The sequence below is a fragment of the Hylobates moloch genome, unplaced genomic scaffold (genome assembly GCF_009828535.3).
Source record: "Hylobates moloch isolate HMO894 unplaced genomic scaffold, HMol_V3 SCAFFOLD_38, whole genome shotgun sequence".
In the NCBI taxonomy this organism is placed as follows: domain Eukaryota; kingdom Metazoa; phylum Chordata; class Mammalia; order Primates; family Hylobatidae; genus Hylobates; species Hylobates moloch.
In genome coordinates, this window is record NW_026652313.1 from 310610 (window position 1) to 326902 (window position 16293).

The 16293-nt window shown below is 43.2% G+C and overlaps 1 protein-coding gene across 1 annotated transcript in view; it reads right to left on the reverse strand.

Moving 5' to 3' along the window:
* Positions 1-13744: 13744 nt before the first annotated feature.
* Positions 13745-16293, reverse strand: part of LOC116463480 (relaxin receptor 1-like) — a 77874-nt gene continuing 75325 nt past the window's right edge. Inside the window, exon 18 of the mRNA XM_058434657.1 lies at positions 13745-14152. Within this exon, the coding sequence (XP_058290640.1) occupies positions 13854-14152 (299 nt within the window). The 3' untranslated portion in view covers positions 13745-13853. The remainder of the gene's footprint in view (positions 14153-16293) is intronic.

Consider the following 16293-nt stretch of genomic DNA (forward strand, 5'->3'; position numbering starts at 1 on the left):
AAAAATGTGTTACGTTTCAAAAATTCTGAGTTCGAAAGATGTGCCAGGTACTATGTCAAGAGCTTTATGATGGGGCGCATTGGCTCACGCTTGTAATCCCTGTGTGTCCGGAACTGGTGGGTTCTTGGTCTCGCTGACTTCAAGAATGAAGCTGCAGACCCTCGCAGTGAGCATTACAGTTCTTAAAGATGGTGTGTCCTGAGTTTGTTAATTCAGATGTTCAGATGTGTCCGGAGTTTCTTCTTTCTGGTGGGTTTGTGGTCTTGCTGACTTCAGGAGTGAAACTGCAGACCTTCACGGTGAGTGTTACAGCTCTTAAAGGCGGCGTGTCTAGAATTGTCCGTTCCTTCCAGTGGGTTTGTGGTCTCGCTGGCTTCAGGAGTGAAGCTGCAGACTTTCGCGGTGAGTGTTACAGCTCATAAAGGCAGTGTGGACCCAAAGAGTGAGCAGCAGCAAGATTTATTGTGAAGAGCGAAAGAACAAAGCTTCCACAGCATGGAAGGGGACCCTAGTGGGTTGCCACTGCTGGCTCAGGTGGCCTGCTTTTATTCCCTTATCTGGCCCCACCCACATCCTACTGATTGGTCCATTTTACAGAGAACTGATTGGTCCATTTTACAGAGAGCTGATTGGTCTGTTTTGACGGAGCGCTGATTGGTGAGATTACAAACCTTTAGCTAGACAGAGTGCTGATTGGTGCCTTTACAATCCTTTAGCTAGACAGAAAAATTCTCCAAGTCCCCACCCGACCCAGAAGCCTAGCCAGCTTCACCTCTCAATGGCACTCACCGCAGGACTTTGTGGCACCTAGCCTGGGCACTCCAGCAGCCCAGAGGGAGCTCGTCCCTCGATCAAGCCCACCTGGAGCCCACACTGGCCCACGAGTGCCACATGCAGCCCCGGCTCCCACTCACGCCTCTCCCTCCACACCTCCCCGTGAACAGAGGGAGCTGGCTCTGGCCTTGGCCAGCCCCAGAGAGGGACCCCCACAGTGCAGCGGTGGGCTGAAGGGCTGCTCCAGTGCAGCCAGAGTGAACACGGAGGCTGAGGAGGCGCCGAGAGTGAGCCAGGGCTGCTAGCACATTGTCACCTCTCAATCCCCCCCTCTAAACAGGACACCTCAACTGCTGTTGGGAATTTGGCTGATGACTGCTGTAGCTACTTCCTGCTGGATAGGGGTGAAGAAGGGGCCCTGCAGTTGTAGTGTCCTCCAGAGGAGAACTCTAGGCCAGTGGAAGGGCCAGCAGGTCAGTCCAGGGGTCCTTGGTAGAAGTTGTTAGTTGAGCTCATTTGGGGTTCCATTTGTAAGACCATCTGTAGCTTGATGGCCTCGATTCTAGAGGAAACAAATTTGACAAGAAGGTTAAAAAGGTTACAGGGTCCAAAGGCGAGTAACAGCAAGATGGCTGCCACAGGACCTAGAAAGGGGAGAAGCCATGTTGCCCAACTCTAGAAGTTGGTATAAGAGTTTGAAAGGCGTTGTCCGATTTCAGAAGCCTTTTCCTGTAAACACCGAGCAGCATCTCGTACTATCCCTGACTGGTTAGTGTAAAAACAACACTCTTCCCCTAAGAAGGTGCAGAGTCCTCCTTTCTCAGCAGTGAGGAGGTCTAGGCCTCGGCAGTTTTGGCGAGTCACTGCTGCCAAAGAGTCTATTTGGGATTGTAGAGTAAGGATAGATTTTGTCACTTCCTGCAAACTGTCTGAGAAATCCTTGAAAGTGTGTGGCGGTAGGATAATGCATGTTACACTACTAACTTTTAGCAAACTTTACTTTAGTTGAAAACCTTGTAAGTTTGGGATTTCAGTTATTCTTTGCCATTAATAAGACCTCGTTCAGTCCATATTAAAATTTGTATAGATGGCTCCTTCCTGATTCTGTAAGTACTTTAAGGTTTGGCTGAGTGCAAACAGCTCACATGTTTAAGCAGACCAATTATTGGGCAATTTTCCTAACTCTGCTTCTGTAAGAGTTTCCTTATCACTTACTGAATACCCATTGTGTCTTTTTTCCTGATCGCCTGGGAGGAACCATCTATCATCCTGTCCTGAAGGGAGTTCCTCCTATGTCTGTCGGACCTTCAGATTTAGATCTCCTGTTAGGAAACCTGCTGGGTTAAGGATTTTTGATAGGAAGGCTACGGGTTGTCAGTGGCCTCAGTGCTTTCGGGCTATGCCCTTGTTTACACTGACAACAAGATGGTATTGGAGTGTTATAGGGTTACAGAGAAGACCTTCAATGATCAATTATAGGTTTTAAATTTGCCCTGGCTTTTAAAGGAATAGGGTACACTGTTTTTCCTTTACTACTTCCATCTTTCTCTTTGACTTCTTTGTCTCTCTCTTCCTCTCTGTCTCACTCTTTGACTCCTTCTTTGTCTGTCTCTTCCTCTCTCTCTCCTTCTTTCTTTGACTTTTTGTCTCTCTCTCTTGGCTTTCTGTCTCTTTCTCTCTTTCCTTGTTTGACTTTGTGTCTCTCTTTCTCTCTGCTGGTCTTTCTCTGCCTCTGCCAGCTGCTTATGCTGCTGTTCTCCCCTCGCCTTCCCCTTTTTGATAGCTTTGGCAGTGTAAGACTGCCACCTCTTTGGGTTTTTGCACTGTGTGCAATAACTCCATGGTTTCCCTGTGGTATTTAATGGGGGTTCCCCCAGAGGTTAGGAACTCCCTTTCTTTCCATATTGTAGCATGGGCATGTAGGATTAGATAAGCATACTTGCTATCTGTATAAACATTTATTTTTCCCTTTCCCAATTCTAAGGCTCGGGTAAGTGCCACCATTTCTGCTAACTGGGCACTGGTCCCTGGGGGAAGAGGCTTACTTTCAAGTACAGTTACATCACTAACTATGGCATAACCTGCCCTTCGTATCCCATTCTCCACAAATAAGCTTCCATCGGTATATAGGTTAAGGTCAGGATTAGCTAAGGGGACTTCTAAGAGATCATCTCGGGCGGCATAAGTCTGGACTATAATTTGTTGGCAGTCATGGTCAATTGGTTCCTCATCCTCTGGGAGAAAAGTGTCAGGGTTGAGGGCCACACACGTATGTATTTGAAGCACCGGTCCCTCAAGGAGTAGTGCCTGGTATCTAAATAGGCAGTTGTCTGATAGCCATAAACTTCCTTTGGCACCCAGTGTGCCATTTACATCATGAGTAGTCCAGACAGTGAGATCCTTCCCTTGTATTATTTTGGTAGCCTCTGACACTAAGACGGCCACTGCTGCGACTACCCTTAAACAGTGAGGCCTGCCTTTTGCTACTACATCAATTCCTCACTCAGGTAAGCCGCTGGTTGGGGGGTTGTCCCACGAGTCTGAGTAAGGACTCCAAGAGCTATCCCTGCTCTCTCTGTGACATATAAAGAGAAGTTTTGTCCTGTGGGAAGGCTTAAAGCTGGAGCTTGTACTACAGCCTGCTTTAAGGTTTTGAAGGCTGTTTCTGCCCCTGGTTCCCATTCTACTAGATGAGTATTTGCCTTCTGGGTCTCCTTGATTATATTATAGAGGGGCCTGGCTATCTCGCTGTATCCAGGGATCCATAGTCAGCAAAAGCCGGTGATTCCAAGGAACCCCCACAATTGTTTTAATGTCTTAGGGCGAGGATAAGCCAGTATAGGCTGTATTTGTTCCTTGTTGAGGGCCCTGGTCCCCCTGGCTAAGATTAGGCCTAGATATTTGACCTGCTATAGGCAAAGCTGTGCCTTCGACCTAGACACCTTGTACCCTTGATTAGCTAGAAAGTTCAAGAGATCTAGAGTAGCCTGCTGGCATGAGGCTTCTGAACTGGTAGCCAAAAGTAAATAATCCACATACTGAAGGAACAGAGTGCCTGGACTTGAGAAGTGGCCTAGATCTTGGGCCAGTGCCTGACCAAACCTATGAGGGCTATCCCTAAACCCTTTGGGCAAGACTGTCCACGTAAGTTGGGATGTGTGGTCTGTGGGATCCTGAAAGGCAAAGAGAAACTGGGAGTCGGAGTGCAGGGGAATACAGAAGAAGGCATCCTTGAGGTCCAGAAGAGTGAACCATTCTGCTTCCTCTGGTATTTGAGAGAGCAGGGTATAGGGGTTGAGTACAACTGGATATAGAGGAATTACTGCCTCATCAATGAGTCTAAGATCTTGCACTAGCCTCCCCTGACCATTTGGTTTTTGTACTCCTAGAATTGGGGTGTTGCAGGGACTGCTGCATTTCCTTACTACACTTGAGCTTTTAAATGTTTAACAATATCCTGTAAACCTTTATGAGCTTCAAGCCTTAAGGGATATTGCCTTTGATAAGGAAAAGTGGTGGGGTCTTTTAGCCTGATTTGGACTGGGTGGGCATTTTTTGCCCTTCCAAATTGTCCTTCCAGTGCCCAGACTTCAGGGTTGATTCCCTCTTCAAGTAGGGGACAAAAAATGGTTAACTTGTTCTCCATATTCATGTAGGTAATAGCTCCAGCCTTGGCTAATATATCCCTCCATAATAAGGGTGTGGGGCTTTCAGGCATAACAAGAAAGGCATGTGAAAAGAGCAAAGTCTCCCAATTACAACTGAGGAGGTGGGAGAAATACCTGGTTACAGGCTGTCCCAGAATTCCTCGGATGGTAACGGACCTTGAGGACAGTCATCCAGGACAGGAGATTAACACTGAGAAGGCCATGCCAGTGTCCAGGAGGAAGTCAATTTCCTGGCCCTCAATGGTTAAACATACCTGGGGCTCAGTGAGGGTGATGACATGAGCTGGTGCTGGCCCTGGGAACCCTTAATCCTGTTGTTGGATCATCTGGTTGGGGGCTTCTGACCCAAAGAACCTTTGTCCTCTGGGGCAGTGCACCTTCCAGTGATTGCCTCGGCATAGCGGACATGGAGGAGGGGGTGGCTTCTCATTGGACAATCCTTTTTAAAGTGTCCTTGTAAACCACACTGATAACAAGCCCTACTGGGTGATTGGCCTGCTCCATTTTCTGTCCTCTCTGAACCACCAAGGTTTGTTTGTCTGAAGACCATGACTAAGGTGGCAGCCTTTCTCTGATCTCGCTTTTCCTTTTGAGCCTGTTCCTCTTGGTCCCTATTATAGAACACTGAGGTTGCCAGGTTTAATAATGCCTCCAAATTTTGTTCAGGGCCCAGGGCTTGCTTTTGGAGCTTTCTTCTGCTATCTGTGGCTGATTGGGTAATAAACTTATATTTTAGAATCAGTTGACCCTCGAGTGATTCAGGTGACAGGGCAGTATATTTTCTTAAGGCTTCCCATAGCCTCTCAAAGAGGCAGAAGGATTTTCTTCTTTTCCCTGAGTTATGGTGGACATCATTGAATAATTCATGGGCTTTTTCCTAATTCTCCTTAGTCCTTCTAGAACACAGGTTAGCAGATGTTTACGACTCCAGTCCCCATGATCTGAGTCAGGGTCCCAGTGGGGATCCATACTGGGGATGGCTTGCTGACCAGTAGGGAATTTATCCCTTTCTTTGGCTGTTATTCTATCATTCAGTTGACTAAGATACCAAGTATCTCCAAACTCTTAGGCTGCAGCTAAAGCCACATTCTTTTCATTAAAAGCCAGGGTTTGATCTAACAGTAGCATGACATCTCTCCAAGTGAGATAAAAGGTTTGCACTAGACCCTGTAGGACATCTATATGCCTATCAGGATCATCTGAAAACTTCCCCAGGTCTGCCTTGATCTGCTTTAAATCAGAGAGGGAGAAGGGGACAGGTATCTGGGTTGGGCCAAATTCCCCTCCCCCTACAGCTTGAAGGGTACATAACTAATAGTCTGGGAGGATTTGTGGTCCTTTGGAGATTTCTTTGCTTATTTCCTTCTGGGCAGGGGAGATTAGAGGAGGATTATCATTAATAGTAAGGGGAGCTATAGGGAGGCTAGGATATGGGGGTAAGCTGAGAGGTCCTCCTGTGGGATGTAAATTGCAAGGTTTGCATAGTTGTGTATTCTCCTTCAATGAAAAGAAAGCTTGGACATAAGGTATTTCACTTCATTTGCCTTCCCTCTTACAGAAAAGGTCAAGTTGCAGGATAGTATTGTAATTTATACTTCCCTCAGGTGGCCATTTTTCTCCATCAGAGAGAGAATATTGGGGCCAGGCCATAGTGCAGAAAAAAATGAGCCACCTCTTTTTCAGGGTTTGCGGGTCAAATTGGTCCCAATGGCTTAGGATGCATTTCAAGGGTGAGCCTGTTGATGCGTGAGTGTTTCCCATCTGAAAGACAAAACCACTCGCAGTTTTGGTTTGTTTTGTTTCTCCCTCTGCCTAAGAACCCACAATGGTCCCTGGACCCTGCTGATCAGAATAGTTGCACTCACCGACACAGCAGCAGAAACAACCCCTGCCCAAGAACCCGCAACCGTCCCTGGACCCTACTGATTGGAATAGTTGTGCTCACTGATGTAGCAGCAGAAACACTAGTTTTCCTCCCAGACCACAAAGAGGACTGAGGAAGGTCGGATTTAGTGGCCCTTACTGACACATTCTCGAAAACCTGCACCCTTGCCTGTCCTCCTAGACCACAAAGAGGACCGAGAAAAATTGGATTTAGTGGCCCTTACTGACGCATTCTTGAAAACCTGTTAGAGTCCTAAGAATTCTCCTGTTAGTATTATGACCTTACCTGTGTCCTATAAAGATGTTATGCCCCAAAAATGAAGTGGAGGGCCATACCCTGAGGGAGGGAAGGGATCTCCAGGGTTGGAAGAGTGATGCCTTTTGTCCTCACTTATATGAATAGGAAGGATACAATTTCTGAGGCTCCCCATATCCTAGCTTCAGGAATAGCTTTTGTTAGGCCTGCTTATCTGAGGAGGTATCCTAAAATTCCAGATAGTCCCCCCTATGATGGGGCTTTGGGCAAAAATTATGTCTTTCTGATTGGTGAGCCTGGGTGCCTAAAGAAGGTAACAGAGTCCTGAAATTTATACTATAAATCATTCTTATAGGAGAAACTAGAAAAGCACCAGAGATAGGGAGTGGTTTTTAGAAGTGGAGCTAGCCTCAGAGAAAAGGGGCAAGAGGAAGTTTGTCTGGCAGGCATTAGGACCCAGGGGACAAGGGTCAGGATAGATAGGATAGATGGGGGAGTCTTGCTTGGGCGACATGCCTTTGAGAGTTCTGCTCATGGCTGCAGGGTCAACCAACTTGTTATTGGCATCCGGAGCTGAATGGCTTTCCTCTCTGTCAACCCTCGGCTCAGCCCAGAAGTACAGGAAAAGCAGAAGCTGGTTCCAGGCAAACCAACGCTCCCAACTCTGAAGAGTTGGAGATTGTTAGAGAGTTCTTTCCCAGAAAGCCTGACACCCATGTCTTTAGTCCAGTGGCCACACTAGTCGCTTTTAACTGGCTGACAGGTGCCCGGTATTTAGCCCCCAAATTCTAAGGAAAAATAGGACAGAATAGCAAGCAAAAAGGGTTTGATGGGAATCCACTTGGCAATAGGTGATCGTCTCACCGATGGGTGATGGTCTCACTGCTTGATGATAGTCTCACCACTTGACAATAGTCTCACTGCTTGAAGATAGGTGATAGTCCCTTCGTGGTCGCCAAAATGTGTCTGGAATTGGTGGGTTCTTGGTCTTGCTGACTTCAAGAATGAAGCCGCGGACACTCGCAGTGAGTGTTACAGTTGTTAAAGATGGTGTGTCCAGAGTATGTTCCTTCACATGTTCAGATGTGTCCAGAGATTCTTCCTTCTGGTGGGTTTGTGGTCTCGCTGACTTCAGGAGTGAAACTGCAGACCTTTGTGGTGACTGTTACAGCTCTTAAAGGCGGCACATCTGGAGTTGTCTGTTCCTTCCAGTGGGTTCGTGGTCTCGCTGGCTTCAGGAATGAAGCTGCAGACCTTTGTGGTGAGTGTTGCAGCTCATAAAGGCAGCACGGACCCAAAGAATGAGCAGCAGCAAGATTTATTGTGAAGAGCGAAAGAACAAAGCTTCCACAGCGTGGAAGGAGACCTGAGCAGGTTGCCACTGCTGGCTCAGGTGGCCTTTTATTCCCTTATCTGGCCCCACCCACATCCTACTGATTGGTCCATTTTACAGAGAGCTGATTGGTCCGTTTTACAGAGAGCTGATTGGTCCATTTTGACAGAGCACTGATTGGTGTGTTTACAAGCCTTTAGCTAGACACAGAGTGCTGATTGGTGCCTTTACAATAGTTTAGCTAGACAGAAAAGTTCTCCAAGTCCCCACTCGACCCAGAAGCCCAGCCGGCTTCACCTCTCAATGGCACTCGTCGCGGGACTTTGCAGCACCTAGCTCAGACACTCTGGCAGCCCAGAGGGAGCTCATCCCCCAGATCAAGCCCACCAGGCACTGGCTGGCCACGCCTAGTGCAGGGCCCACCGAGCCTGCACCCACCCGGAACCTGCGCCAGCCCGCAAGTGCCGCACGCAGCCCCAGCTCCCGCCCATGTCTCTCCCTCCACACCTCCCTGTGAGCAGAGGGAGCCAGCTCCGGCCTTGGCCAGCCCCATAGAGGGGCCTCCACAGCGCAGTGGTGGGCTGAAGGGCTCCTCCAGTGCAGCCGGAGCGGACACCGAGGCCGAGGAGGCACCGAGAGCGAGCCAGGGCTGCTAGCATGTCGTCACCTCTCACCTGCACTTTGGGAGGCCAGGGGGGTTGTGGGGGAGTGGATCACTTGAGGTCAGGAGTTTGAGACCAGCCTGGCCAACATCATGAAACCTCATCTCTACTAAAAATACAAAACATTAGTCAAGCATGGTGGTGGGCGCCTGTAATCCTAGCTACTTGGGAGGCTGAGGCAGAAGAATCGCTTGAACCCAGGAGGTGGAGGTTGCAGTGAGCTGAGACCGCGCCAATGTACTCCAGCCTGGGCAACAAGAACGAAATTCCGTCTCAAAAAGAAAAAAAAAAAAAGCTTTTTTCATGTAACCATATCAGTTTTTTGAGGAAAGTGTCATTACCGTTTACCGAAAGGAAACAGGCTGAGATAAAATATGCCTGTGAGTCTTGACACCAAAACTGGTATGCTTGTCTACACCACACCTAGCCACCTAGCTAGACTTACTAATACTCAGGCTTATTATATTATTTACTCTCCCCATGTGTGATGGTTAATTTTATGTTTCAACCTGACTGGGCTATAGATCCCCAGATATCTGTTTAGATAATATTCTCACTTTTTCAGTCAGGATGTTTTTGGATGAAGCCAACATGTAAATCAGTTGACTGAGTAAAGTGGATTGCCCTTCCTAGTGTGCATTGTGATCATCCTATCCCTAGAAGGCCTGAATAGAACAAAGGGCTGACCCTCCCCCAGCAAGGGAGAATTCTGACTGAAGGCCTGGTCTTCCAACATCAGCTCTTCCTGACAGCCTTTGAATTGGCACTGGCTCTTCCTGGTTCTAAACAGCCTGTGTGTCTTTCAATTGGGACATCAGCCCTGCAGATGTTTAGAGTTGCCAGTCTCCATAATCATGTGAGACAATTCCTTAGAATCTCTCTGTTTCTATGGCAAACCCCAAAAAATACAACATCCAAAAGCAGAATATTTGTGCTTGTAACTGTATAACACTCAATCTTTTTTTCTAAGATTATTTTTAATATTTTTGGTAAGCTCTAAAAACCTATGAAGATCAACTGACCAAATTAGAACTGGAGGTATGGAGGCTTGTTAAAAGGTTATTGCAAATATCCCTGTGAGACATAATGTTGGCTCAAACTAAGGTACTGGGAATTGGGATGAAGAGAGTGGATGGATTTAAGAGATGTGTATGAGGTAGAATCAAGGGAGGACTGGGTGATTTGACATTGTGGATAAAGGAGAAGGAAGAGTCAAGGACGACTCCCAGATTTCGAGCTTGGGCCATCGGGTGCAATTCAGCAAGACAGGGTCTATAAGAGAAGAATCAGATGTCAGATTCTAGTCTATTATTTAATGCATAATAATGACATTAAAAAGCCAGTGAGATACTCAAGTGGAAATATCAAGTGGGCAGTTGTATATACAAGTGAGCAGTTTAGGGGAGAAAAAGCTAAAGGCAAAAATATGGGAATCATTAGTATATCCATGGTATTTGAGGCCATATTAAAGTGGATGAGATTGCCCTAGTCTGTAGATAAGAAAAAGGCTTAAAACAAGAGTGAATGAGGCTTCCAGTGAAAGATTTTCTCTAAAAGAGGAGCAATTTTATAAAAATTAAACCACTTTTTGTATTTTTGAGGTCTCTTACCTAGAGCAATTCACTTGACAGTTTGTCGAGTGAAATGCATGGCTTTACAATTCCAGCTGTGTCTTCCTTCCACCCTACTCTGTGCCTTCTATTTTATCCATCTAAATTGCCAAGGTTTACCCAGTCATTTAAGAGAGATGATGTGTTAGTATGATGAATTAGTAATTCTTAAAAAATATAAAAAATAAAAATTGAGGTTTTCCTGATACAAACTTTAGATTTTTAAAACTTAGGCTCGCTTGATTTAGAGGATTGATTTGACCTAGATCATGGTTATAAGCTACATTTCTAAGCAAACCTTGATACAAATCATAGTTAACTGAGTGCTTCTGTTGCATTATATGTGGAAGTTTCTAAGGAGATAGTTACGTAGTATGTTAATAATTACTTATCAAATTAAATTAAATTAAATTGAAGTTACTCTATTTCAGGAGGTTGAAGGGTGGAAGAGTGAGTGGGCTGAGCAGACAGGAAGTCAAATGGCCTCTAGAAAGTTGTTTAAAAATACGTTAAATGCTAAAGGAAGTTTCAGATGTGTACTTCATAAATTTAATGCATTTCTAAGACTCTTAAACAGTTTAAGACCATGATTTTTGTTGGATTAAATTTCTTGTATCCATGAGTATTGCTTTTATTCTTTTTTGGTTATTCTTTTTAATAAAAATATTTGGCTGGGTGTGGTGGCTCATGCCTATAATCCCAGCACTTTGGGAGGCCGAGGTGGGTGGATCACCTGAGGTCAGGAGTTTGAGATCGGTCTGGCTAACGTGGTGAAACTGCATCTCTACTAAAAATACAAAAATTAGCTGGGCATAGTGGTGGGCGCCTGCAATCCTAGCTATTCAGTAGGCTGAGGCAGGAGAATCACTTGAACCCTGGAGGTGGAGGGTGCAGTGAGCTGAGATCATGCCACTGCACTCCAGCCTGCAGTGAGCTGACATCATGCCACTGCACTCCAGCCTAGGCGACAAGAGAGACTCCATCTTTAAAAAAAAAAAAAAAAAAAAACGCTGGTAGTGGTGGCTCACATCTGTAATCCCAGAACTTTGGTTTCGGAGGCTGAGGTGGGCGGATCATGAGATCAGGAGTTCGAAACCAGCCTGGCCAACATGGTGAAACCCAATCTCTACTAAAAATACAAAAATTACCTGGGCGTGGCAGTGTGCACCTGTAATCCCAGCTACTTGGGAGGTTGAGGCAGGAGAATTGCTTGAACCCAGGAGGTGTAGGTTGCAGTGAGCTGAAATTGTGCCACTGCACTCCAGCTTGTGTGACAGAGCAAGACTCCTTCTCGGAGAAAACAGAAATAAAAATAAAAAATAAATAAATAAAAATAAAATTTCCTATTCTATTACTTGGAATTAGTAGTTAATAGGACTTCTAAGGAATTAATCCTAAAATAATCTTAAGAAAGAATTAGGCTGGGCACAGCGGCTCACGCCTGTTATCTCAGCACTTTGGGAGGCCAAGGTGGGCAGATCACGAGGTCAGGAGTTCGAGACCAGCCTGGCCAACATGTGAAACCCTGTCTCCACTAAGAATACAAAAATCAGCCAGGTGTGGTGGCACATGCCTGTAGTCCCAGTTACCTGGGAGGCTGAGACAGGAGAATTGCTTGAACTTCAGAGGCAGAGGTTGCAGTGAGCCAAGATTGCACTACTGCACTCCAGCCTGGGCAACAAAGCGAGGCTGTCTCAAAAAAAACTAAAGAATTAAAAAAAAAATTTTTTTTAGAGACAAGGTCTTGCTCTGTCACCCAAGCTGGAGTGCAGTGGCACAATAACAGAACACTGCAGCCTCCAACTCCTGGGCTCAAGCAGTCCTCCCACCTCAGCCTCCCTATTAACTAGGACTATAGGCATGTGCCACCATGCCCAGCTAATTTATTTTTTAATTTCGGGTATTGTTGTTTAGGCTGGTCTTGAACTCCGGGCCTCAATGATCTTCCTGCCTTGGCCTCCCAAAGAACTGAGATGATAGGTGTGAGCCACTGCCCTTGGCCTGTTTTCATTTTGTATAAGCTTTTTTAAATTTACTTTTTGTAGGCTATTTTGAAATTTAAAAGTTGTAGCCTATTTTATTTATTTATTTATATTTTAGAGACAGTGTCTCACTAGGTTGCCCAGATTGGACACAGCCTCTCATGTAGCTGGGACTACAGTTGCATGTCACTGCACCTGGCTATTTTATTTATTATAGAACTATCAGTAGTTATATTATTGAATATTATAAGCAGAACTATAGTTTTCTATTATGCTGTGAGTTATATTGAAATTATACCATGCTCTTCATGTAGAAAACTTATTGAGATTATTCCAAGTAAGCAGAGAAAAAAACCCGAAGCAATCCATTTTTAATAGAGTTAAATTTCGGATAATTTATTTTCAAAACAAATCTATACAACTATATATTCGACAAGTGCATTATGGTTTCATTCCAGTATTTTTGTGTTTCAAATATTTTTGGTGTATTTGAAACTATCTGAAAACATTTTCTTCTCCTGCTTAAAGGTTTCAAATTATGAAAGCAAAAAATTCTAATAATGTAGAGACTAGAGAAGAACAACTAGTTAAAAAGTTAGTATCTCACGTGCTGGCAGTGCAAAGAGAAGGTAAAGTCATTTCTTGAAGAACAATTTTCTGCTTAAAGTGAAACGTGTACATACAGACCTTTCCTTCCTGAAATTAAGTTCCTGAATCAGTGCATTCCAGCTCTTTTTCCTTTTAACTGCTTTATTGAGATATTTCACACACCATAACATTCACTCATCTACAGTGGGTGAATTAAACCACTTAAGTCTGTTCTTAAAACAGCATGGTTTGTTGAAAAGCCTTTTTGTTTGTCTTGGCATCCTTGTTGAAAATCAGTTAACTGACAATACGAGGATTTATTTCAGGAGTTTCCACTGATCTAAATGTTTATCCTCATTCTAGCTTTTCTGATCCACTTCTCTGCAGTACTCATACTCTCCTATTCCAATCCTATATGATGATGTTCATTTAAAGCAAAGAGAAAACTGGGCAGGAAGTGCCAAAAGAAGTGCTGTTTTTGAGTTTCTAGCAAAGCATCTTTTTAGTAATAAATGTGTTGGCTCTCAAGTGTATGGAAACTTAAAGAGAGGTAAGATGGATTCTTAAAACAGAATATTATTTTGCAAACAGTCAGACATTTTCTATGATGCAATTATACTGAGTATTCCAAAACTTTAAACCTTTATTTAAAAGTGCCTATGATTCTTGCTGATGCACATGACAGGCAAAGCTCTACTTTAAACTAGGAACTGCAGATGGACTTTGTATAGTCTTTTGTAATTAAACACCATCTACAGATTGAAAGGTTCTGCACTGTCTACTTCCAGGAATATATTGCAATGCTATGCACATAGTAGTGGGTACTCAATAAATGCATGTTAGAAAAATGAATGAATGTTACTAAAGTAGATTTCTCTTAATTTCTTATGCAAAATGTCTACATATATATATATTATTGATATAATTACTTCCCTTTGTAAGAGCATTAGTCATTTTTATTTTTCTTCATGTCCCTGTAAACTATTTATCTTAGCCATTATCATAAATTAATTTTGTGGTATTCATTTCATACCAGTAAATCCCTCATGAAGCACCCCCACAGTATTCTCTGTGAAGAAATGAATTTCAGAGTCAGTCATGAATAGGAATTGAGTCTCGTTGATTGAGAAATCAGTGACATTTCACAGGGGTATGTGAAAAGGTCTGGCTTCATTAACTCAGGTGGCATCTCCTGCAGTGGCCACATTTCCACCCAGATGAACGACGGAGCATATGTTTTCTGACCTTTGCTGTCCATAGATCTTCTTTGTCTGTAGTTATACCAAAACTGATGAATCATTTCTTTAAATGGTCTTGTGGTCAGAGTATAGAGAATTGGGTTCAAAGCACTGTTAATGGGCAGAATAAAAATCACTACCCAAGAGGTTATGGTACCTAGAAAAGAAAAATAAAATAGTTTTAGTGTTTATAGATGTTTACAAGGTATAGAAACCCAATTTCCCTGTTTCTTTCATCCCAACCCCTTTTTGAGTTTTAATTTTTTTCCTTTGATGTCACATAATTAAATACCAAGTCTATATTTGTTTCCAAGATATCTTTCCAGAGTGCCAGTGTGTGAGAGGAATGCTAGTGCTGAAAAAGAAAGGCATTTTTTCTAAGTAGCTCTTCTTGAATACATTAACAAAAATATTCCTTTAGGTAGAAATATTTTTCACAAAGTGATTATATATTATGATTATATTTTAGGAAAAAACATATTGCTTCATATTTAAGTCATAAATTTAAGTGCCTAATAATTAAAACACTTTTTGAATATTTTAATAGTGCATATAGTATTTGTCAGAATATGTAAGCTTGTATTTAATAGATTTTTTTTTGCCATTTGATTTTAAAACGAAGTGTGCATTTTTTTAGCTTTTGACAAGATATTTATTTCTATAAAAAATAACTTTGGCTAAACCCATCTTAAAAATCACTCTAATATATATACAAATACCAAAATACTCTGATTTTATTATAATTTAATTGATGCTGTCATTACTCTTTGTTTTTCTGTTTTTGTTTTTGAGACAGGGTCTCACGCTGTCGCTCAGGCTGGAGTGCAGTGGCGTGAACATGGCTCGCTGCAGTCTCGACCTCCTGGGCCCAAGCGATCCTTGTACCTCACCCTCCCTCTTGAGTAGCAGGGACCACAGGCATGTGCCACCATGCCTGGTTAATTTTTTATTTTTTGAAGAGTTGGGGTCTCAGGGTCTCCCTATGTTGTCCAGGTTGGTTTCAATCTCCTGGGTTCAAACAGTCCTCCCCACTTGGCCTTCTTTTTGTTGTTCATAAAATGTAAGATACTATCACCATCATCCATGGTACAGAACAAATTTAAATTATGTATTAATACATACAGTTGTTTTTTTTCCTGAGATAGAGTCTCGCTTTATCACCCAGGTTGTAGTGCAATGGCACAATCTCCACTCACTGCAGTCTCTGCCTCCCAGGTTCAAGCATTCTCGTGCCTCAACCTCCCAAGTAGCTGGGACTACAAGTGCATGCCACCAGGCCCAGCTAAATTTTTGTATTTTTAGTAGAGATGGAGTTTCACCATGTTGGCCAGGCTGGTCTCCAACTCCTGACCTCAAGTGATCTGCCCACCTGAGCCTCCCAAAGTGCTGGGATTTCAGGTGTGAGCCACTGCGCCCTGCTACATGAAAATTTTAAAATGTGAATACAAACTGCATTTTATATATATATATATATATATATATTTAACAGGATATATGCACTTTTCATTGTGGTAAAATATGCATAACATAAAATTTACCATGTAACCATTTTTAAGTGGACAGCTCAGTGGCAATAAGTACGTTCACATCATTGTACAATAACCACCATCCATCTCCAGAGTGATTTCCTCTCCCAAACTGAAACTCTATGTCTGTTAAACAATCACTCTCCATTTCCCTTCCCACAACCCCTAGAAAACACTGTTCTATGTTCTATGAATCTGACTATATCAGAAACATCATGTAAGTGAAATAAAATATTTGTTCTTTTGAGTCTAACTTATTTCACTTAGCACAGTATCTTCAAGGTTCATCTATATTGCAGCATTTGTCAAAATTTCCTTCCTTTACAAGACTAAATACTAATCCATTGTGCGTATGTACCATATTTTGTTTATCCATTTACCAATCTATGGACATTTGTATTGCTTCTAACTTTTGGCTATTGTGAATAATGCTGCTATGAACATGGGTGTACAAATATCTGTTTGAGTCCCTGCTTTCAATTGTTTTGATTTTTTTCTTAGAAGGAGAATTTCTACATTGGATGGTAACTGGACCATTTCCACACTGGATGGTAACTAAACCATTGGATGGTTTAAATTTTTGAGGGACTGCCATATTGTCTTCCATAGCAGCTGTACCATTTTATTTTTCTACCAGCAATTCACAAGGATTCTAATTTCTCCACATCTTTACCAACGCTTGTTTTTTTTTGTATGTGTGTTTTTTAAAAAAATAGTAGTCATTCTAATGGATGTAATGCACATTATTTTTTATTTCTTATTTTTAGTTTTT